At 52.7% G+C, this 24,092-nt stretch overlaps 3 protein-coding genes across 4 annotated transcripts in view; 1 reads left to right on the top strand and 2 right to left on the bottom strand.

The window, feature by feature from the left end:
- The window catches only part of LOC311425489 (uncharacterized protein), a 34,634-nt gene extending 10,629 nt beyond the window's left edge, over window positions 1-24,005 (bottom strand). Inside the window, exons 1-9 of one of the 2 annotated variants that reach the window (XM_084501427.1) lie at window positions 23,915-24,005; window positions 23,386-23,424; window positions 22,998-23,288; window positions 21,575-21,613; window positions 21,278-21,385; window positions 20,989-21,013; window positions 20,671-20,726; window positions 19,865-19,896; window positions 19,491-19,750 (exon numbers count right to left, since the gene is read on the bottom strand). In XM_084501427.1, the coding sequence (XP_084357553.1) occupies window positions 19,682-19,750; window positions 19,865-19,896; window positions 20,671-20,726; window positions 20,989-21,013; window positions 21,278-21,385; window positions 21,575-21,613; window positions 22,998-23,288; window positions 23,386-23,424; window positions 23,915-23,981 (726 nt within the window). In that variant the 5' untranslated portion in view covers window positions 23,982-24,005 and the 3' untranslated portion in view covers window positions 19,491-19,681. Of the gene's footprint in view, window positions 1-19,490; window positions 19,751-19,864; window positions 19,897-20,670; window positions 20,727-20,988; window positions 21,014-21,277; window positions 21,386-21,574; window positions 21,614-22,997; window positions 23,289-23,385; window positions 23,425-23,914 lie in introns of those variants that run through there. The other variant, XM_084501426.1, reaches the window with a different exon arrangement.
- LOC311425472 (uncharacterized protein) lies at window positions 251-7,683 on the bottom strand. The gene is made up of 10 exons (XM_084501362.1): window positions 7,600-7,683; window positions 7,071-7,109; window positions 6,672-6,971; window positions 5,582-5,620; window positions 5,199-5,243; window positions 3,204-3,242; window positions 2,799-2,843; window positions 1,874-1,912; window positions 1,155-1,285; window positions 251-1,070 (listed from the first exon to the last, which is right to left on the bottom strand). Exons 1-10 carry the CDS (start codon window positions 7,664-7,666, stop codon window positions 858-860), a joined length of 957 nt encoding a protein of 318 aa, XP_084357488.1. The 5' UTR covers window positions 7,667-7,683; the 3' UTR covers window positions 251-857.
- On the top strand, window positions 11,083-14,764 carry LOC311425534 (uncharacterized protein; the record flags this gene model as incomplete). The annotated part of the gene is made up of 7 exons (XM_084501479.1): window positions 11,083-11,122; window positions 11,356-11,544; window positions 12,064-12,108; window positions 12,207-12,314; window positions 12,579-12,603; window positions 12,863-12,918; window positions 14,328-14,764. 7 exons carry the CDS (start codon window positions 11,083-11,085, stop codon window positions 14,447-14,449), a joined length of 585 nt encoding a protein of 194 aa, XP_084357605.1. The 3' UTR covers window positions 14,450-14,764.
- Window positions 24,006-24,092: the final 87 nt, after the last annotated feature.

Raw genomic sequence — 24,092 nt, forward strand, 5'->3', positions numbered from 1 at the left:
TCATAATAGGTAGCAGTCATTCTGAAATCCCGTTCTTCTCTTATCCCCTATTGACACAAATTGCTGGAACATTCCTTTGTAAGATACAAGAACTATATGCATTCACCACTCTGTTTTTCTTAGACTTGTAGTTATACAAGAGTATGAAAGACAGAAGGTCACATTTCATCATATCATGTGGCCCAAGGATTGTTCCATATTGACACAAATCAGATGAACACATTTCACACTATCATGGGTAGGAACAATGCATTCAAGTGCGATTTCTTACAGCAACAGGTACACAGGTTTGTTAAATTTCCAGCCATAGTTACTGTCTGCAAAAGCAAGCTAGCATGCATGAAATACACAGATTACATAGGTGACACAGGTGCGCAGCCTAGAAATTAACACGTTAAAAGGCACAAAGACTCTATAGAAATTTCAAAGTATCCGTGGAGACACACAGTATAACCAAGTGTTCAAATCTCACCCAAAGGCCTCCCAATGGGGGCACAGGGTGGAAGAGAGGCTCAGCCCATCAACTGATCCCAGGAGTCAGGAGGTCCTCAGGATGGTGTATTCCCTCGGGGTGATATCTCCCCTTACAGTGGTGTCTTCCCCAACACCCCTCTCTCTTAGGCCAATTAATATTATTTTCTATCTTTTAGGTGGAGCTTGAGTGACTCTAGTCAAGGATATCTTAGTTATGATTGGTGAAAAGTTATGCTGTCTCCGTTTAAATTAATAGGCAAAACTAATAGCAGAGAGCAGGGTCTGAGCCAAGGGAAGCAGAGCAGTGGCAGCACATCCCCTGGGCATGCTGCCCCAGCTGCCTTGAGACCAACGGCAGTGGGAGTCTGGCAAATGTTTGGGGGTCACGCTCTAAGCATGGGGAAGCAGGCTGGGGACAGCATGGAGCCCAGGAGGACATCAGAGCTCCATGGGGACAGGGACGTCTCCAGGCTGTCTGGCCTCGTTGGCACTGTGACTGCATCTCTCCAGGAGGAGGGTGATGATGGGGGCAGACAGCAGCAGGAGCAGGCTGAGGGCAGAGCGCAGAATCCAGACCTCCAGAGGCATGGCTGACCCTGGGAGCGAGGAGGAACACAGTGTGGCCAAGGCAAGCCTTGGAGGATGGCTGTGCTGGGAAGGGCTGATGAGCAATGTCTCACCTCTGGAAGGGAGCTGGGCCTTGTGTGAGGGGCTGCTGCCTGTGGGAGACATGAACACTCTGGGAGTCCCTCCACCTCTGAGTCGGGGCAATCCCAGACACTGAGCAGACCCTGATCTCTTGTATTGCTTCCTGGAGCAAATAGCCAAAATGAACTACCAAGGTAGTATAAATTGATATTCATAGGTTCATAAAGTTTAGAGGGAAAGCTAGGAGCAGTAGTGGAACAGCCCGGAGTCCATCGACATCCTGAACCCATGTATTTTATGCATGGGCCCTGCAACACCCCAAGTCTGCAGCAGAAGTATTCTGCGCTGTCTCCATCCCTAGCCATTTTTGGTTGGTTTATTTTTCGAGGGAGAGTTCCCTGGATCACTGAACACTCCAATATCGCTCCTTTCGCAATATGGCTACAGCCATAGTTTTAGTGTCAGAAATATTGTCCCTTTGCCCACACGTACATTACGGCTCAGCTCATAACAATTACTCTACTTGCCCTGCCATAGGCTCATCAATGTACAGGGCAGACCTTGGAGCATCCCTGGCTCAACCCAGCATCCATCCACATCCCCAGCCCTTCTTCTCCGTGCATGGGCCCTGCACAGCCCCATGTCTGTAGCAGAGGTGGTGCTGCAGGGACAGCGGGACCTGGAGGTCCTGGAGGTGCAGGAGGGAATCACTCACCTGGGGGTACAGGAGGTGCAGGAGGGAATCACTCACCTGGGGGTGGTGGACTTGCTGGGGAGCTCACCACATTGCCTGGCAGGACAAAAGGACACGCTTAGTGTCTACAGTGCACACAGAGCCTTCCCAGAATGAGCCTCAGCCCCATGGCCACATCCCCCCATTGACAGCCAGCACCATCCCCACGGAAGGCATAAAAGTGCCCGCGGCTGTTGTGCCAACATGGGCCCCCATGGATTTGCTGTCTAAATTCCCTCGTGAGTGGTTAAGTATAGCTTGGCCAAGGTGTGCCTGCCCATTAAATATGGCACCACCACTCTCATCTGTCTGTGATTCTGGGGGCTAGAGGATCCCACAATCACAAAATGGCCACTGATGGAAAAGACCTCAGAAAGTCATGGAGTCCAGCCTTCTGCTGAGCAGGATCAGCTAGGACACCCTGCACAGAATGGCATCCAGGTGGATTTGGAATATCTGCAGAGGAGGCTCCACAGCGTTTCAGGGCAGCCTGTTCCAGTGCTCTGTCACTCTCACAGTAAAGAAGTGCCCCTCATATTCAGATGGAACTTTCTGTGCTCCAATTTGAGCCTGTTGCCTCTCACGGTTTCCCCGGGCACAACTGAAAAGACACCAGCTCCATCCTCTCAACACCCTCTCTTAAGCTATTTGTAGACATTGATGAGGTCTCCCCTCAGTCTCCTTATTTTCCAGGCTAAACAGGCTCAGTTCTCTAAGCTCCAGTCCTCTGACCATCTTTGCAGCCCTCCTCAGGACTCCCTCCAGGAGTTCTATGCCCCTCTTGTACTGGGGACCGCAGAATTGCACCAAAATGCTTTGTGTTCCATGCAGGGAAGTGATTCCTTCCCAGGAGCTCACACACAGAGAACAAATTCCCTCTCCCTTGCAATCACCACCCCACACACACCTCTCTTCAGTCACACATTCCCATGCTCAACCTCACCTGGGGAGCTGCAGATGTCCTGGGTGGTCACGCCAGCATCTGCACCTTTGGGCACAGAGGGTTTTGTTTAGAGAGAGTGAGAGCTGGGGCACGCACACGCTTGTGCCCATGTCCCTACTGCTGGGTCCTTGCCATGTCCCTACTGCTGCGTTCTTGCCCAGCTCATGACAGTCATCCCACTTGCCATGCCATAGGTTCATCAATGTACAGGGCAGACCTTGGAGCATCCCTGGCTCAACCCAGCATCCATCAACATCCCCAGCCCTTCTCCGTGCATGGGCCCTGCACAGCCCCATTTCTGCAGCAGAGTTGGTGCTGCAGGGACAGGGGGACCTGGAGGTCCTGGAGGTGCAGGAGGGAATCACTCACCTGGGGGTACAGGAGGTGCAGGAGGGAATCACTCACCTGGGGGTGATGGACTTGCTGGGGAACTCACCACATTGCCTGGCAGGACAAAAGGACACGCTTAGTGTCTACAGTGCACACAGATCCTTCCCAGAATGAGCCTCAGCCCCATGGCCACATCCCCCCATCGACAGCCAGCACCATCCCCACGGAAGGCATAAAAGTGCCCGCGGCTGTTGTGCCAACATGGGCCCCCATGGATTTGCTGTCTAAATTCCCTTGTGAGTGGTTAAGTATAGCTTGGCCAAGGTGTGCCTGCCCATTAAATATGGCACCACCACTCTCATCTGTCTGTGATTCTGGGGGCTAGAGGATCCCACAATCACAAAATGGCCACTGATGGAAGAGACCTCAGAAAGTCATGGAGTCCAGCCTTCTGCTGAGCAGGATCAGCTAGGACACCCTGCACGGAATGGCATCCAGGTGGATTTGGAATATCTGCAGAGGAGACTCCACAGCGTTTCTGGGCAGCCTGTTCCAGTGCTCTGTCACTCTCACAGTAAAGAAGTGCCCCTCTCTAGTGGTTTTACGTGCAAGGTTTTGGTAGCAGGGGGCTATAGGGGTGGTTTCTGTGAGAAAGATCTAGAAGCTGCCCCATGTTTGGGAAGGGCCCCATTGTTTTCCAGAGCTGAGCCAATAAGCGATGTTGTTTGCACCTCTGTGAGAGCATATTTAAGACAGGAAAAAAAAACGCTGCGCCAGACAGCAGCCGGGAGAGTCAAGGGAGTGAGAGAACAGCCTTGCAGGTGCCAAGGTCAGTGTAGAGGGAGGGGGAGAGGTGTTCCAGGTGCCGGAGCAGAAGTCCCCTGTGGCCTGTGGTGAGGACCATGGTGAAGCAGGATGTCCCCCTGCAGCCCATGGAGTACCACGGTGGAGCAGGGTTCCATGCTGCAGCCCGTGGAGGAGACCACGGTGGAGCAGGTGGCCCTGCACCGACGGAGGCTGCCATCTGTGGAAGACCCCTGCCGGAGCAGATTCCGGGCCGGACCTGTAGCCTGTGGAGAGGAGCCCACGCAGGAGCAGGTGACCTGGCAGGAGCTGCAGCCCATGGGGGAGCCAGGTTGGAGCAGTTTTCTCCTGAGGGATGGACCCCGTGGTACGGACCCATATCTGGAGCAGCTCTGGAGGAGCTGCTGCCTGTGGGAAGCCCACGCCGGATCAGTTCATCAAGGACTGCATCCTGTGGGTGGGACCCCACAGCACAGGGGACGAGAGTGACCGAGAAGGAGCGGCAGAGAAGAAGTGCTGTAGACTGAGCATAACCCCCATTCCCCTGTTCCCCTGCGCCGCTCGGGGAGAGGAGATGGAAGAGGGCGAATGGGGGGGAAGGTGCTTTTGGTTTGCTTTTTTTTTTCCTTTGTTTTCTCACTTCTCTCGCTTGTTAGTTGTAGGCAATAAATCTTACTATCTCCTTATGCCGAGTCTGTTTTACCCGTTACAATAATTATTGCATGATTTTCTCATCCTTATCTCAATCCTTGAGCCCTTTTCACATATTTTCTCCCCATTTCTCTTTGACGAGGGGGAGTGAGAGAGCGGCTGTGGTGGAGCTCGGCTGCCCACTCGAGCGGAACCACGACACCCTCATATTCAGATGAAACTTTCTGTGCTCCAATTTGAGCCTGTTGCCTCTCACGGTTTCCCTGGACACAACCGAAAAGACACCAGCTCCATCCTCTCAACACCCTCTCTTAAGCTATTTGTAGACATTGATGAGGTCTCCCCTCAGTCTCCTTATTTTCCAGGCTAAACAGGCTCAGTTCTCTAAGCTCCAGTCCTCTGACCATCTTTGCAGCCCTCCTCAGGACTCCCTCCAGGAGTTCTATGCCCCTCTTGTACTGGGGACCGCAGAATTGCACCAAAATGCTTTGTGTTCCATGCAGGGAAGTGATTCCTTCCCAGGAGCTCACACACAGAGAACAAATTCCCTCTCCCTTGCAATCACCACCCCACACACACCTCTCTTCAGTCACCCATCCCCATGCTCAGCCTCACCTGGGGAGCTGCCGATGTCCTGGGTGGTCACGCCAGCATCTGCACCTTCGGGCACAGAGGGTTTTGTTTAGAGAGAGTGAGAGCTGGGGCACGCACACGCTTGTGCCCATGTCCCTACTGCTGGGTCCTTGCCCAGCTCATGACAGTCATCCCACTTGCCATGCCATAGGTTCATCAATGTACAGGGCAGACCTTGGAGCATCCCTGGCTCAACCCAGCATCCATCCACATCCCCAGCCCTTCTTCTCCGTGCATGGGCCCTGCACAGCCCCATGTCTGCAGCAGAGGTGGTGCTGCAGGGACAGGGGGACCTGGAGGTCCTGGAGGTGCAGGAGGGAATCACTCACCTGGGGGTACAGGAGGTGCAGGAGGGAATCACTCACCTGGGGGTGGTGGACTTGCTGGGGAGCTCACCACATTGCCTGGCAGGACAAAAGGACACGCTTAGTGTCTACAGTGCACACAGAGCCTTCCCAGAATGAGCCTCAGCCCCATGGCCACATCCCCCCATCGACAGCCAGCACCATCCCCACGGAAGGCATAAAAGTGCCCGCGGCTGTTGTGCCAACTTGGGCCCCCATGGATTTGCTGTCTAAATTCCCTTGTGAGTGGTTAAGTATAGCTTGGCCAAGGTGTGCCTGCCCATTAAATATGGCACCACCACTCTCATCTGTCTGTGATTCTGGGGGCTAGAGGATCCCACAATCACAAAATGGCCACTGATGCAAAAGACCTCAGAAAGTCATGGAGTCCAGCCTTCTGCTGAGCAGGATCAGCTAGGACACCTTGCACAGAATGGCATCCAGGTGGATTTGGAATATCTGCAGAGGAGACTCCACAGCGTTTCTGGGCAGCCTGTTCCAGTGCTCTGTCACTCTCACAGTAAAGAAGTGCCCCTCATATTCAGATGGAACTTTCTGTGCTCCAATTTGAGCCTGTTGCCTCTCACGGTTTCCCCGGGCACAACTGAAAAGACACCAGCTCCATCCTCTCAACACCCTCTCTTAAGCTATTTGTAGACATTGATGAGGTCTCCCCTCAGTCTCCTTATTTTCCAGGCTAAACAGGATCAGTTCTCTAAGCTCCAGTCCTCTGACCATCTTTGCAGCCCTCCTCAGGACTCTCTCGAGGAGTTCTATGCCCCTCTTGTACTGGGGACCGCAGAATTGCACCAAAATGCTTTGTGTTCCATGCAGGGAAGTGATTCCTTCCCAGGAGCTCACGGCCAGAGATCAACTTCCCTCTCCCTTGCCATCACCACCCCACACACACCGCAGAGGTGGTGCTGCAGAGACAGGGGACCCCTTGAGAACAACTCTCTCTCTGTAGGATCTGCCTTGGAGGATAGGGAACACTCCCATGAGTGAACCACCCTAGAGCCTGCTGCAGCACACAGCTCCAGCCTCAGCACAGCCATGTGGTGGCAAGTGCCTCCGTCCCTTTTCACCCCTCCAGCCTGGGGACGTGTCTCACCAGGGACATACAGGATGCGGCCAGCACTGAGGGCAGAACTCCTCATGTGTTTCTTCTCATTCAACGCCTGGTACCCACATGTAAATACATGTATTGCTGCAATTCTTGACGGGATGTTCAGGATCACGGAGTACCTCAACTGCCCTTGCTGGGCTTTCTGGCTGTGCAGCCTCACCCCATCCTTGCAGAAGATGATTCGTATTACAGGTGACACCACAGGGAGAATACACTGGAGCAAAATTATTTTATCTGTCTGAGCAGAAGATGAGTTCATTTGGAGAGCAGGAGCTGGGAGATCCCCTGCAGGAGACACAGCAGTGAAGGGCTGCCATAGGGCAGAGCTCACAGTGGTTGGGCTTCCAAGTGCCCTGGGTCTGGGAGGGAAGGACTCACGAGTACCTGGGGAGCTGCAGATGTCCTGGGATGTCATGCTGCCACCTGTACCAAGGGGCAGAGAGGGATTTGCTGAGAGGAGCAGTGTCCAGGCTCATCCAGATTTCCCTACTCCCATATCCCCCCTGACCAAATCCTCACTGCTAAGCAGGCATCATCACACCTGCATGTTCTCATGCTGTATCTCTTCAATAAACTCTTGAACAATCCCAATCCCAATCCCATTTTGTATGGATGTCTTGTTTCAGGTAAGTTCCATATCTCTGTAAAGAATTCAGCAGTCCTGAAGCCTCAGAGCAACACCCCCAGATAATTTATGGTACTGGAGAAGTGTGCCCCTTGCTGAGAACTCTAGTATACTTGGAGGAAGCCATCCCCATCCTGACTTCCCCAAAGTAACGATGCACCATTGTGCTGAACGCCTGCCCCACACACGCTGTCCCCCATCCTCCCCTGTGCCCACCAAAGCCCTGTCCTGTCCCCAGAAGCAGCCCTCCACTCCTCTGCCCCCATGCCCAGCAATGCCCCAACTCACAGAGCACCAGCAGCAGGACGGCAGGGCCAGAAGGAGACAGCCTTGCCCAAGTCACCTGCCCCAGCATCTTTTGGGGCGCTGCTTTTGGGAAGCAGCGTCTGCTTCGAGTTTCTGCTTTGCTCTGAACTGGGGACAGTGAGACAGCAGCTTGTGGTTCAGCTGGGACCTGTGCTGTGGTCTGAGGCCACCTGAGCCTGGCCCACAGCCAGAGGCTCTCATCAGTGGGGGCCTTGCCTAAGAACCTGCTACATCCGCTGCTTTGGTTGAGCCCCCACTGTTTTTTCTCTCCTCTCACACACTGCAGCATACACTAGTGTCCCTGTAAAGAGCTCCTGCCCCTTGTGCCCACTGGGATTTGCTCTCTCCTGAACATGTCACTCTGCTTCTCTTCAATGTCTACACAAATGATGGCATCAGCGGAATCCTGCACCAAGGCCAAAGTGACGCCAGAGCTCTGGGGCAGTTGCCAAGGCTGTGGGCAGATTTCTCCTTCATCCTGTTGGTGAATCAGCTGATGAAGAACTCTCAGGGAGTCTCAGCTGGGGCCATAGTGCTGCCAGCACAGCACTGTGGGAGTCATCTGCACCCACACTTTGACCCTCATGCGACCACACAACAACCAGGAAAGGCAGAGGCTTCGTCCTGAAGACACCTGAGCTCCCCCACGCTGCTCTCTCACAGTCCCCTTCCTCGAAGGAAGGCGCTGAGCCAAGGGAAGAAGAGCAGTGGCACCACATCCCTTGGGCATGCTGCCCCAGCTGCCTTGAACCCACTGGCAGCGGGAGTCTGGCGACGGAGAGGGTCTGAGCATGAGGGAGCAGGCTGGAAATAGCATGGAGCTCAGGGGGACATCAGAGCACCAAGGGGACAGGGACATCTCCAGTTTTTTTATGGAGCTCTTTGCTGGGACAATCCCAGATGCTGAGAAGACCCTGAGCTCGTGTCTTGCTTCCTTGAGTACATCGTGAGCATTAACAACCGAGCCCTTCTCAATTCCCTGACATAGGGCAGTAAAAGTGTGAGGGAGAGCTTGGAGCAGTAGTGACACAGGCCAGGGCCTACTGATATCCCCAGCCCTTGATTTTTTTTACTTGGGCACTGCAGAGCCCCATGTCTCAGCAGAGGTGCTACCGCACTTACAAGGGAAAACCTGAGAACAGTTTTACATCCAGGGTCTCCTGTGGAGTAGGGGGAACACTCCCGAGGGGGAATCACACCTGAGCCATGCCCTGTATGATGAAGCACACAGCTCCAGCTTCTGCACTGTCCACGTCCCACTGCCCCCACAGCCCTGATGAAGGGTCATGTCTCACCTGGCACAGACAGGGTCCAAGGAGCATTGAAAGGAGAGCACCCGAACTGACTGAGGACTGACCATGAGGACACGGAGCATTCCTTTCATTCCCAGGGAAGTCTGCGGTCTATCAGAGCCTGGATCAGAGATATCACCAGGACACTCATCAGCCTGCTCTGCTTCACATACTACTATCTACTGATGATATTGCAGACAGCTGTGGAGGAAGCTGCATCCTGTAGTCTGAGGGGAATGAAAAAAGCTTTCAAGGCCTTGGGACGGTTGGTGAAAGAGTCTGGAGTTACAAGTCCCTTTCTCTTCCCTCCATCCATTCTGGGGTGGTGACATTGTATGGAATAGAAGGATCTGGTCCATAAATGCTTGGCTCCGTGACCTGTGCTACAGGCCCAGCTTTGGGCTATTTGGTAATGGCTGGTGTTATAAGACACCAGGGCTGAGAGAAATACTTGGGAAAGTTTATCTCACAGGGTCCAGAGTGTTCTGGGACAACAATCAGCAGGGCTCATTTGGAGAGCTTCAAGCTATATCCGCAGAATAATGGGGTTGTAGCAGGGCTTGTAGCAGTGGGGTGGTGTTCATCTGATTCGTGTCAATATGGAACAATGCTAGGGCCTCATGGTATGATGAATGTGACCTTCTGTCTTACATACCCTTGTGTAACCACAAGTCTAAGAAAAACAGAGTGGTTAATGTATAGAGTTCTTTTATTTTGCAAAGGAATGGTCCAGCAATTCGTGTCAATAGAGAGCTTGAAGGGAAAGCTTTTAGGCTTTTCCTTGAAGTCTCTAATATCTCGGGGGGGGGGGGGGGAAGGGGAAGAGAGAGGATTCAGAATAACTGCTAAATATTATGACTATTGCATGGGACTCTATGCAAGTCTCTGATATCTGGCCAGGAGATTAAGGAGAAGGGGAAAGCTCAAGAATGTCAAGAATGACTAAAAGACAAAGCTTGCAGGGGATGCTGCAGAAGTCTCTGACATCCGGACGAGCTGCACAAATGAGAAGGACAAAAGGGAGGAAGACTAGGAGCCTTCAGCATGAGACCCACAGAGGGACCACTGGAGACTGATACGCATGCTCCAGCTGGAGGGTTTGGATTCCAGAAACTAATTATAATAACCCCATTTCTTCAGAAGTAGTAATGAATATGTATTATGCCTAGGAGCATAAAAATCAGCTGCTTGATGTAACTGGTGTGCGTCTTGGTGGAGCAGAGAGTCCCGGCGCACCCAGCGCTGTTTGCTTACCTCTATTCCTTTAATAAATCGTAAACTTTGATTATAGTCCTATTTTGAAGACTGAGCCATTCATTACAACAATAATAATAACAATAGTGATGATAATAGTACCACTGGCTGGCAGAGGGGCTCAGGCTGCACAGCATTGCACAAGCAACAAGAGTACAGGCGATGAGCATGGGCAGGGGATGCAGCAGTGGAAGGGACAGAAATGCATTTGGGAGAAGCTGTACATGCTTCCTAGCTTAATGGAGTGCTGCAAAACTACGAGACAAATCTGGCAAGGGGAAAAGGGGCAGGAGGCCATGTAGGAAGAATACTGCCCTTGAGATACAGATAAAAACAGCAAGAGTTGCGGTGTGTGAGAGGACAGAAATAACAGTGGGGGCTCAACAAAAGCAGCGGATATAGCAGGGGCTGAGACAGGTTACTCATTGATGAGCCTCTGGCTGTGGGCCAGGCTCAGGTGGCCACAGAAAGCCCACAGCACAGCTCCCAGCTGCACTGCAAGCCTCTGTCCCACCATTACCAGCTCAGAGCAAAGCAGACACCTGAAGCAGACGCTGTTCCCCAAAAGCAGCGCCCCAAAAGATGCTGGGGCAGGCACCATGGGCAAGGCTGTCTCCTTCTGGCCCTGCTGTCCTGCTGCTGGCACTCTGTGAGTTGGGGCATTGCAGGGTGTGGTGCCTGAGGGCTGGAGGGCTGCTGCTGGGGGCAGGATAGATCCGTGGTGGGCACAGGGGAAGTTGGGAATAGCGGGTGTGGGGAAGGCGTGCAGCACTGTGGGGCAGAGTTGTTTGGGGGAAAGCAGGAGGTCATGATCCCTCTAAGCAAAGCTGTCTCTGCCCCATGATGCAGGTGCTGGTGTGACCACACAGGACATCTGCAGCTCTCCAGGATTTCAGGTGCATAGAGGTGGGTCACGAAAATGAACGTGTCCTGGAGAAAGAGATGGGAAGAGAAAGGGGGTTATTCCCTCACGGTTCCCCCTGTGAAGCCCCAGGAGAGCAGACTCTTCCAGCCTTGGCATGCAGTTGGTTTTGCCACGCAGCAGTCACTAACGCTTGCCTGGGAAATCCCTCTGCCTTCTCTCCAGGTAACAACCAGGCTCCAGTCCTGTACCTCAATGCTTCCAGTGCCCTGGAGGGGGAAATAGTGCTGCTTCAATGTACCCTTGATGAGCAGTTTCCTGCTACGTGAGTTGTCTTCTGCAAGAATGGGCAGGAGGAGTTCAGCCTGAAAGCCCAGCAGGGCAGGCTCATCTACGCTCTGGTCCTGACCATCACCTCCAGAAGTGCTGGGACGTACACGTGTGGGTACCAGCAAAAGAACAAGGAAAACTGGGTGAGGAACTCTGCTCTCAGTGCTCCCCGGACCTTGTCTGTGGCAGGTGAGACATGGCCCCAGGGTGGTGAGGGTAGAAGGTTTCGGAAAACTGCTGAGGCTGGTGCTGTGTGCTGCAGGAGGCAGGGCATGGCTCTGGGGTGGTTCCCCCTCGGGAGTGTTCCCTCTCCTCAGAGGCAGCCCTTACAGAGAGAAAGCTGCTCTCAAGGGCTGTCCCCACCCCTGCAGTAGCACCTCGGTTGAGGCATGGGGCTGTGCAGTGCCCATGCAGAGAGAGCAAGAGCTGGGGATGTTGATGGACCCTGGGTTGAGCCCGGCATGTTCCAAGATCTGCCCTGTACATTGCTGAGCCTATGGCAGGGGAAGTGGTGTGATTGTCATGAGACAGGCTATAGCCTGTACATCAGCAACAGTGTGGGATGGTTCCAGAAGGGAGAGCACAGTGGTGCTGGTTTGAGACACAGAAAGGTGCCTGCTCAGAAAGAACAAACAGGAAGAAAAAGGACTCGCGTGTGGCGGTGTGTCAGGTCTTGGCCCCACTAAGAAAAACCCCTTTTGCCTCAAGGTGCAGGTGCTGGTGAGACCACCACTGATATCCAGAGCTCCACAGGTGAGGACAAGCATGAGGGTGTGCTGGTTACATGGGCACGTCCTGCTCCCTGCCTCTCACCATCACACCCCGTTGCCCTCACAACCTCTGTCCCCCAGCTCCACATGCCCGGATCCCACACACCCTCCCCACAGGCACGGTGCTGGCAGTGGCAGCTGTTGGCCTCGTCCTCTTGGCTGCAGGCAGCTGGTTTGCAATCAGGAAAGGTGAGGGAGTGCGGGAAGAAGGAGGGAAGGTTGAGGCGGTGGGGGTCCTGCTGCGGGGCTGGTGCACTACGAAAGGCGGTGGGAGGAACCTGGGTGTGTGCAGCTCGGGCAGACGGTGCCTGGGGGTGATGGCTGTGGGCAGACCAGCTGGGGAGTCCCCCAAGGGAGCTGGGGAGCTTCAGCCTTCATCCCCCAGCCCCGAGATGGGAGCCAGGGCTGGGCAGCACCTTTGCCGGCGCACCTCAGCCCCTGTTCTTCTTGCAGGTGCCTGCAGAGGGAGATGCCCAAGGTGAGCACCAAGGACTCCTGGCTGTGGGGTATGCGGGAGGGAGTTGGGGGCATGGTGGGGCCCTGGGGTGCTCCTTGGCCAGGGGCAGCGTTCTCTGTGTGTGAGGCTGCATTCCTTGTGCTGGAGCACGGAGGACAGGGTTTGTCAAGGCGTGGATTTCAGCTCAATACCTCATGTAGGAAAGCACCGCCCAAAAGAGTCTCTCACAGTGCCTCTTGTCCACAAATGCACACTCCAGAATGATTCCATTCCTCTCCAGGCATCAGCACGTTGACAGACCACAGATGGAAGACACCAACTATGGTGACATCCAGTGTGAGTACTACCTCCTCCCTTGGGGGAAGCCACATGCCCCTCTGACCATGGTCACCCCTGCTTATACATTCCCCATGCAATCCCACCACTTCGTTTCCCACTGGGACATACAAAATCCCTGCCCGTTCATCAAGGGCAGGTTTCTCTCCAGCACCTCATGTCCTGCTTCTTCCTTGCATGCTGATCGTGGCTGCTGCCTGCAGAAGGGACATGGCAGCATCCCAGTGCTCCCAGGGACAAAGCCCATTTGCTTGGGGGGTCCTTCCACACCAGCTCCGGCCCCAGGCTGCATTTCCCCCACTCCAGCCACTGCTTTTGTCCTTTCTTCAGTTTCCTGTCAGAGGAATTTCTGCTCAGAGAAGCAAAAAGCACCGCGTAGCAATGTGTCCTGGTTTCAGTTAGCACAGAATTAATTTTCTTCCTAGTAGCTGGTGGAATGCTGTGTTTTGGCTTAGAATGAGAAGAGTGCTGACAACACCCCGATGCTTTAATTGTTGCAGAGCAGTGCTTATACTAAGCCAAGGACATCTCAGCCTTTGCTCTGTCCTGCCAACGGGCAGGCTGGGGGGTGCAGTAAGAGCTGGGAGGGGACAGACCCAGGACAGGTGACCCAAACTAGCCAAAGGGGTATTCCATACCATCTGACGTCATGCTAAACAATATATAGGGGTGGCTAGCCGGGGGGAGGGGGCCGGACTGCTCGGGGTTAGGCTGGGCATCGGTCAGCGGGTGGTGAGCAATTGCATTGTGCATCACTTGTTTGTACATACTATTATTACTTTCGTATTATCACCATTGTATCATCATTATTATTATTGTTATTATTATTTTTGTTATTTTTTTTTCCTGTCTTATTAAACTGTCTTTATCTCAACTCACGGGCTTCACTTTCCATTTCTCTCCCCCATCCCAGAGAGGGAGGGGGGAGGGTGAGCGAACGGCTGCGTGGTGTTTAGCTGCCGGTCGGGTTAAACCACGACACAATGAAAGATGTGGCTCCTTGCCCTGGTGGGGAAAACATTTTAGAGCTTGCTCTGAAACCACAGGCAGCAGGCAAGGGAGGATGTTGTGGTTGGGTGACAGGCTATAGATATATCCCCACCCTACTTGCACCTCGCTCATGTTGCAGCATGACCTTGGTTTTCCACGCCTGCACAGAGCAGCTCGCAAGGTGTACTGGCTGTGCAAAGAGAGGAGATGCCACAGAAAGCTGGAAATACACCAAAACCTCAGCATCTCTGCTCCATCGCTGCTGCATAATTTTCATCCCAGATCAGGGTGATGGGAGAGGAAATGTGGCCGGGCTTTGAGAGCTGACCACAGGCAGCTGCTGCCCAAGGTCAGTGTGAGTTTCAGCCCTCCACCAACAGGCAGCAAGGGCTCATGGTGGGTATTTTTTGCCCCCACAGACTCCACCATCGCCCACAATCGACGGGACAGGGTGAGTCGTGGCACAGCTGTGCACAGCTCCTTTCTGCACCCGTGCAGCCTCGTGCCTGCTCATTGTGCAGGGCTCACAGTCAGCAGCTGAAGTAACAGGGTTTCTTTTCCCCCTAAAGCCTCCTCCCGTGCAGCAAATGAGAAACACCACGACATATGCCACGGTGACCCGCACCCAGATCAGATAGCGCTGCCACAGGGCAAGGGCACAGGAGCCTTGCCCATGGCTGCCTTTGCTCTCCTGCGGAGTTCTTGTGCAGCCATAACATGGGGCTCGGGGTGCACTGTGGTCTTCTTTGTTTGTTTGTTTGTTTGTTTTTGTCACAGGTAAGGGCTGTGAGTGTCTAGCCAAGACAATATGGGACTCACACCTCCATCTACAGGACATTAATACTTCTAAAATATATGAGCTATACCAAATCTTACTGTGAGTGTATTGATTTTTTCTCAACAAAAGAAAACATCTCGCTGTGCTCAGTGGATGATGTGTACACCTAAGTTGCATTATAATGTCATGGGGGTGTTATTCTACCCACCCACGGAGATGCCCATTTGGACCTACATGGACAGATATCACTGCAGGGATGTCCTCGCATGTGTGTGTCAATAGTGTGTGCACTGCAGATGTGGTTTTGTTTTAATGACAAATACACATCTCTGACTTTGTGTTCCTGATGGCACCTCTGTCTCATGCAGCCACACATGGAATGGAATGGAGCAGACAGACAGACACCGAGACACAAAGGGGTGGTAGTGTCAATCTGAAGGGATGCAAAGAGCCTTGCACACAGACCTTGCTGAGAAGAACTACACCAGCTCCTTCTTCTTTGGGGTGGCTTTATTCACAGCTCGTAGATCAGCAAGGCTTTCCCCAGTGTTCTCTGCCTCTCTCAGAGAACCAGCTACATCGCCTCTCCCTTGCTCAGCTTTTGGAATGCAGTGGGTGTTGAGAGCAGTTGGATTCAGAGAGCTGCAAAACACAAGGGAGAACAAGGAGTGGCCTTGCTCTCACAGTGCCCAACATGGGGAAATGCTGGGAGCATGGAAGGAGGGGGATTCAGACAGAGCACAGCCATGTGAAGCTTCCAGCCTCCTGCATTCAGATGCACTTCTTGCTTCCATTTGCTCTCCAACAGCCTGCCCTCTCACAACCATCACGTGCACGCTCAGCCTGCAAGGCTGTGCTTGGGCTGAACTCACCTTCACTCTGCTCATCTCATCCATGTTGGCATCTGGAGGGAGAACCTGAGTTAGTGTCCAGCCACACGCAGCAGGCAGGGCTTTCCCACCCCTCACCACAGTTGCCCCATGGTCACGGCTTGCCATGGCAAAGGCATCAACACTTCACACAGTGCCTAGAGGAGAAGGGTGAAGAAGGGATTGGCACTTACAGAAATGGCTGGGGTCAGCAGAAGAGTCTTGAGCACTACCAGCATCACGCAGAGGCATAGAGAGAGCAGAGAGAAAAAGTGCTGAACATCCTCAGCAACACTTCCTATACCCCCCTATTTCTGGAGTATGTCTGTGCTGAGAAGAAGGGGAAGGCCCCGCCATGCCCACAACTCCCTCAGCACTGAAGGAGGTTTCTGGAGAGCGTGGAAGATATCTTCCTGACACAGATGGTTAGTGAGCCTACCTTGGGAGGTGCCCTGCTAGAACTTCTGTTCACAAACAGAGAAGGGCTGGTGGGAGTTGTGGTGGTCGGGAGCTGTCTTGGGTAGAGTGACCACGAAATGGTAGAGTTCCCTTTTCTTGGTGAAGTCAGGAAGGGGATCAGTAAAACTGCAGTCTTGGATTTCTGGAGGGCTGACTTTGAGCTGCTCAGAACACTGGTTGGCAGAGTCCCTTGGGAGGTGGTTCTGAAGGGCAGAGGAGTCCAGGAAGGCTGGGCACTCTTCAAGAGGGAAATCTTACTGGCTCAGGAGTGGTCTGTGCCCACATGACCATAGACGAGGCAGTGCAGAAGAAGACCGGCCTGGCTGAACAGAGAGTTATTGCTTGAGCTTAGGAGAAAAAAGTGGGTTTATAAACTGGGAATTATAATTTTTATTAGTTAATTAATTAATTAATTATACACTTACATACAATGTATCATTATGCATATTTATATTTATATTTATATCTATATATTATATTATATTAATATATAGTATAACATAAAATATATTACAATTATATATTAAATATTACAATATTCTATAATTAATTATATTGCATTAATTATATTATATTATATCATATCTTATACTATCATATCATATCATATATCATATATCATATATCATATATCATATATCATATATCATATATCATATCATATTATTTATTTTATAATAAATTATATATCATTAATTATAAGTTATGTATTAATCTTGGAAGGAAAAGAGGGCAGGGCACTCAGGAGGACTAAAAGGATGTTGCGAGGTTCTGCAGGAACAAAATTAGAAAGGCCAAAGCTCATCTGGAGCTCAATCTGGCTTCTGCCATTAAAGATAACAAAAAATAATTTTATAAATACATCAGCCTAAAAATGAGGACTAAGGAGAATCTCCATCCCTAGGGAGAAACTCTCCATCCTTAGGGGAAAAACTTAGGCACAAGAGAAGAGGAAAAGGAAGAGGTGCTTAATACCTTCTTTAACTCAGACTTCAGTGGCAAGAGTAGTTGTTCTCTGGATACCCAGTACCATGAGCTGGTGGAAGGGGATGGGGAGCACAACGTGGCTCTCATAATCCACGAGGAAATGGTTGGCCACCTGCTACAGCACTTGGATGTACGCAAGTCCATGGAGCCAGATGGGATCTACCCAAGGGTACCGAGAGAAATGTCGGAGGAGCTGGCCAGGCCGCTTACCATCATTTATCAGCAGTCCTGGCTATCAGAGTAGGTCCCAGTTGAGTGGCGTCTAGCAAATGTGATGCCCATCTACAAGAATTTACAGCACTTACAGTGCAACCAGGCGATCAGGCCCAGTCAGCATGGGTCTACGAAAGGCAGGGCCTGCTTGATGAACCTGATCTCTTTCTATGACCGCTTGGTGGATGAGGGAAAGGCTGTGGATGTGCTCTACCTTGACTTCAGTAAGGCTTTTGACACCGTTTCCCACAACATTCTCCTCAAGAAACTGGCTGCTCATGGCTTGGACTGGCGCACGCTTCGTTGGGATAGAAACTGGCTGGATAGCCGGGACCAAAGAGTTGTGGTGAATGGAGTCAAATCCAGTTGGAGGCTAGTTACTAATGGTGTCCCACAGGGCTCAGTATTAGGCCCAGTTCTCTTTAGTATCTTTATCGATGATCTGGATGAGGGGATCGTGTGCATCCTCAGTAGGTTTGCGGATGACACCAAGCTATCTGCTTGAGGGTAGGAAGGATCTGCAGGAGGATCTGGATAGGCTGGACTGATGGGCTGAGGTCAACTGCATGAAGTTCAACAAGGCCAAGTGCCGGGTCCTGCACCTGGGATGCAATAACCCCAAGCAGAGCCACAGGCTGGGAGATGAGTGGTTGGAAAGCTGCCAGGCAGAAAAGGACCTGGGAGTATTGCTTGATAGTCAGCTGAATATGAGCCAGCAGTGTGCTCAGGTGGCCAAGAAGGCCAACGGCCTCCTGGCTTGTATAAGAAGCAGTGTGGCCAGCAGGGCTAGAGAAGTGATTGTCCCCCCGTACTTGGCTCTGGCGAAGCTGCACATCGAGTACTGTGTTCAGTTTTGGGCCCCTCACTGCCAGAAGGACATGGAGGTGCTCGAGAGAGTCTAGAGAACAGCATCGAAACTGGTGAGGGGCCTGGAGAACAAGTTTTATGAGGAGCGGCTGAGGAAGCTGGGTTTGTTCAGCTTGGAGTAAAGGAGGCTTTTCCTAACTTGGATGTTAGGAAAGAGTTCTTTACCAAAGGGTTGTTAGGCATTGAAATGGGCTGCCCAGGGAAGTGGTTCACTCCCCATCCCTGGAGGTCTTTAAAAGACATTTAGATGTTGAGCTTAGAAATATGGTTTAGTGAAGGACTTGTTAGTGTTAGGTCAGAGGTTGGACTAGGTGATCTTGAAGGTCTCTTCCAACCTAGACGATTCTGTGATTCTGTGATTTCATTACGTTTCTCCCCACCCAATTCTCCATCCTGTCTAAGTCTCAATGGATGGCAGCACAGCTGTGCACAGCGTAAACAGCGTGTCAGCCACTCCTCCCAGTTTAGTGTCATCAGCAAACTTGCTGACAGTGCACTCCATTCCCTCATCCAAGTCACTGAAGTATATATTGACAAGTACTAGTCCCAGTACCGACCCTTGAGGGACTCCACCAGATACAGGCCTCCAACTCACCTCCACCCCATTGACCACAACCCTCTGGCTTCTTCCATTCAGACAGATCACAGTCCACCTCACTACCAGATCACCCTTCACACACTTCAGGTTAGCTGCAAGGATGCTGTGTGTGGGAGACGGTGTCAAAGGCTTTACTGAAATCAAGATAGACCACATCCACTGCTTTAATATCATCTATCCCCCCACCTATATCCTCATAAAAGGCTCTCAGTTCGATCAAGCATGACTTCCCCTTGCTGAAGCCATGTTGACTGCCCCCAATGACACTTTAATCCTTGATATGCGTGGAGACAACGCCAAGGTTAAGTTGTTCTATCAGCTTTGCAGGAATGGAGGTGAGGCTGACTGATCTATAGTTACCTGGGTCATCCTTCTTTCCCCTTTGGAAGACTGGAGTAACATTTGCTTTGCTCCAGTCCTCAGGCAACTTTCCTGATGCCCATTACTTACCACAGATAATGGATAATGGCCTAGCAATGACTTCCATCAACTCCTTCAGCTCCTGGCATGAGCATCTTGAGCATCCCATCGTGACCCGTGGATTTATGGATGTCCAGAGATGTTTATTTTTCTTCTAAACAAAACCACATCTGCAGTGCACACGTCAATTGGCAGACACATGCAAGCACATCCCTGCAGTGATACCAGTCCCTATAGATCCAAATGTGCATCAGTGTGCATGCATGGAAGACCAGCCCTGTGACTTTATCACACAGTTTAGGAATACATAATTTCCAGTGAGCACAGGGAGATGGTTTCACATGAGGAACAACCATTGATGCACTCACAATATTGCTTGGTACACCTGATATATTTTAGAGGTATTAATTTATTGCAAACAGAGATATGAGTCCTTCAACCTCTTGGCTAGACACACACAGCATTTCCTGTGACAGAAAACCCCAGAGAACCCCAAAGTGCACCCCCCAGCCCCATGATATGGCTGCAAGTGCCTCCTACAAAAGAATAAAGGCAGCCATGTGCCCTTGCAGTGTGACAGCGCTATCGGGTCTGAGTTCGTATCACCGAAGCATATATCGTGGTGTTTCTCATGTCCTGCACAGGAGGAGGCTTTAGGGGGAAAAGAAACCCTGTTACTTCAGCTGCTGTGAGCCCTGCACAATGAGCGTGCACCAGGCTGCAGGAGTGCAGAAAGGAGCTGTGCACAGCTGTGCCATGACTCACCCTGTCCCGTCGAACATGGGCGATGGTGGAGTCTGTGGGGAAAAAACACACCATGAGCCCTTGCTGATTGGAGGGGGGTAACCCCCACGAGCTTTGGGCATAAGCTGCCTGGGGTTAACACTCAACGACTGACCACATTTCCCCTCCCATCACCCTGCTCTGGGACATGCATTAAGCAGCAGTGGAGCAGAGATGCTGAGGTTTTGGTGTCTTTCCAGCTTTCTGTGGCAACTCCTCTCTTTGCACAGCCTGCACACCTTGCAAACTGCTCTGTGCAGGCGTGGGTAAACAAGGCCAAGATGCAACTCAAGCTAAGTGCACGTCAGGTAGGTATATATCTATAGCCTGTCACCCAACCACAACATCCTCCCTTGGCTGCTGCCTGTGGTTTCAGAGCAAGATCTAAAATGTTTTCCCCACCAGTACAAGGAAACAGAGCCACATCTTTCGTTGCTGTGATGTGCTTTGTGTAGTTCTTGAAGCAGAAATGACACTGAAGAGAAACTGAAGAAAGGACAAAAGCAGAGGCTGAAGCAGTGGAAATGCAGCCTGAGGCCGGAGCTGGTGTGGAAGGACCCCCCAAGCAAATGGGCTTTGTCCCTGGGAGCACTGGGATGCTGCCATATCCCTTCTGCAGCCAGCAGCCACACTCTGCATGCAAGGAAGAAGGAGGACATGAGGTGCTGGAGAGAAACCTGGCCTTAATGAATGGGCAGGGATTTTGTATGTCCCAGTGGGAAATGAAGTGGTGGGATTCCACCTGAGACGGGTGCATGGCTTCCGCCAACGGAGGAAGTAGTACTCACATGTGACTTCGCCATGGTCTGTGGTTTCCATCTGTGGGCTGTCAACATGCTGCTGCCTGGAGAGGAATGGAATGGCTCTAGGGTGTGCGTTTTTGGTGAGGTTGCCACATGAGAAATGCACTTAGGTCGGGCTTTCCTACATCATGTGGTGAACTGGAATGCAGCAAATAGCAAGCCCCGTTCTCCCTGCCTCCAGAAAAGGGAATGCAGCCACACACACACAGAGAACGCTGCCCCTGGCCAAGGAGCACCCGAGAGCCCCACCATGCCCCCAACTCCCTCCTGCAAACCCCACAGCCAGCAGCCCTTGGTGCTCACCTTGGACATCTCCCTCTGCAGGCACCTGCAAGAAGAACAGGGGTTGAGGTGCACAGGCCAAGGTGCTGCCCAGCCCTGGCTCCCATCTCGGAGCTGGGGGATGAAGGCTGAAGCTCCCCAGCTCCCTCAGCAGCCTCCCCAGCTGGGCTGCCCACAGCCATCACCCCCAGGCACCGTCTGCCCCAGCTGTGCACCCCCAGGTTCCCCCACCACATTTCCCACTGCACCAGCCCTGCAGCAGGACCCCCACAGCCTCAGCCTTTCTCCCCACCTCCCCCCACTCCCTCACCTTTCCTGATTGCAAACCAGCTGCCTGCAGCCAGGAGGACGAGGCCAATGGGCGCCATTGCCAGCACCATGGATATGGGGAGGGCGTGCGGGATCCAGGCATGTGGAGCTGTGGGAGAGAGAGGGTGTGAGAGCAGCAGGGTGTGATGGTGAGAGGCAGGGAGCAGGACATGCCAGTGCAGCTGGAACAGCTCCTGCCTGGTAAAGCTCCTGCTTGTCCCCATGTCCTGGGGAAGGCAGCACAGCACGCCCACTCCCCATGCTTGGGTTTCTGGGGGTGTAGGAGGGAATCATTCACCTGGGGGTGATGGACTTGCTGGGGAACTCACCACATTGCCTGGCAGGACAAAAGGACAGGCTTACTGTCTACAGTGCACACAGATCCTTCCCAGAATGAGCCTCAGCCCCATGGCCACATCCCCCCATCGACAGCCAGCACCATCCCCACGGAAGGCATAAATGTGCCCGCGGCTGTTGTGCCAACTTGGGCCCCCATGGATCTGCTGTCTAAATTCCCTCGTGAGTGGTTAAGTATATCTTGGCCAAGGTGTACCTGCCGATTAAATATGGCACCACCACTCTCATCTGTGTGTGATTCTGGGGGCTAGAGGATCCCACAATCACAGAATGGCCAAGGTTGGAAGGGACCTCTGAAAGTCATGGAGTCCAGCCTTCTGCTGAGCAGAATCAGCTAGGACAGACTGCACAGAATGGCATCCAGGTGGATTTGGAATATCTCCACAGGAGACTCCACAGCGTCTCTGGGCAGCCTGTTCCAGTGCTCTGTCACCCTCCCAGTAAAGAAATGTCCCTCATATTTGGAACTTTCTGTGCTCCAGTTTGAGCCCATTGTCTCTCGCCCTTTCCCTGGGCACAACCAAAAAGAGACCAGCTCCATCCTCTAAAAAGGCTCCCCTCAGATATTTATAGACATGGATGAGGTCTCCCCTCGGTCTCCTCTTTTCCAGGCTATACACGCTCTGTTCTCTTGGCTCCAGACCTCTGATCATCTTTGCAGCCCTCCTCTGGACTCTCTCCAGGAGTTCTATGCCACACTTGTACAGGGAATCCCAGAACTGGGCACAAAATGCTTTGTGTTCCATGCAGGGAAGTGATTCCTTTCCAGGATCTCTCGCCCAGAGAACAAATTCCCTCTCCCTTGCCATCACCACCCCACACACACCTCTCTTCAGTCACCCATCCCCACACTCAGCCTCACCTGGTGAGCTGCCGATGTCCTGGGTGGTCACGCCAGCAGCTGCACCTTGGGGCACAGAGGGTTTTGTTTAGAGGGAGTGAGAGCTGGGGCACCCACACGCTTGTGCCCATGTCCCTGCTGCTGGGTCCTTGCCATGTCCTCACTGCTGTGTCCTTGCCCAGCTCATGACACTCATCCCAGTTGCCCTGCCATAGGCTCATCAATGCACAGAGCAGACCTTGGTGCATCCCTGGCTCATCCACCATTCACCCACATCCCCAGCCCTTGCTCTCTGTGAATGGGCCCTGCACAGCCCCATGTCTGCAGCAGAGTTGGTGCTGCAGGGACAGGGGGACTCCTTGAGAGCAGTTTTCTCTCATGGCTGCCTCTGAGGAGAGGGAACACTCCCATGAGGGAACCACCCTAGAGCCTGCTGCAGCACATAGCTCCAGCCTCAGCACAGCCATGTGGTGGCAAGTGCCTCCGTCCCTTCTCACCCCTCCAGCCCGGGGACTTGTCTCACCAGGGACATCCAGGATGCGGCCAGCACTGAGGGCAGAACTCACATGTTTCTTCTCATTCAACGCCTCATACCCACACGTATATCTTCCTGCACTTCTTGACGTGATGTTCAGGACCACGGAGTAGCTCAGCTGCCTTTGCTGGGCTTTCTGGCTGTACGCCTCCTTCCCACCCTTGCAGAAGATGATTCGTCTTACATGTGACACCACAGGGAGTATACACTGGAGCACAACTGTGGTACCTGGCTGAGCAGAAGTTGAGTTCATTTGGAGAGAAGGAGCCAGGAGATCCCCTGCAGGAGACAGCAGTGAAGGGCTGCCATAGGGCAGAGCTCACAGTGGTTAGGCTTCCAAGTGCCCTGGGTCTGGGAGGGAAGGACTCACGAGTACCTGGGGAGCTGCAGATGTCCTGGGAGCTCATGCTGCCACCTGTACCAAGGGGCAGAGAGGGATTTGCTGAGAGGAGCAGTGTCCAGGCTCATCCTGATTTCCCTGCTCCCATATCCCCCCTGACCAAACCCACACTGCTAAGCAGGCATCATTACATCTGAGTGTTCTCATGCTGTATCTCTTCAATATGCCCTCAAACAATGTGAATTCCAATCCCATTTTGGGTGGATGTCTTGTTCCAGGTAAATCCCATATCTCCTTAAAAAACGCAGCAGTCCTAGAGTCTCAGAACAACACGCCAGACAATTTATGGTGCTGGGGAAGCGTGTGCCCTTTGCTCGGATATGCATTATACTTGGAGGAAGCCATCCCCATCCTGCTTTCCCCAGAGTAACTCTGCCCCACACTGCTGCATCACTGCCGCACACACGCTGTCCCCATCCTCCCCTCTGCCCACCACTGGCCTGTCCTGCTCCCAGCAGCAGACCTCCAGTCGTCAGCCCCCACATCCAGCAATGCCCCAACTCACAGAGTGCCAGCAGCAGGACGGCAGGGCCAGAAGGAGACAGCCTTGCCCATGATGCCTGCCCCAGCATCTTTTGGGGTGCTGCTTTTGCGGAGCAGCGTCTGCTTCAGGTTTCTCCTTTGCTCTGAGCTGGGGACGGTGGGGCAGATGCTTGCGGTTCAGCTGGGGGCTGTGCTGTTAG

This window comes from Aythya ferina (assembly GCF_964211825.1).
Source record: "Aythya ferina genome assembly, chromosome: 31".
In the NCBI taxonomy this organism is placed as follows: Eukaryota; Metazoa; Chordata; class Aves; order Anseriformes; family Anatidae; genus Aythya; species Aythya ferina.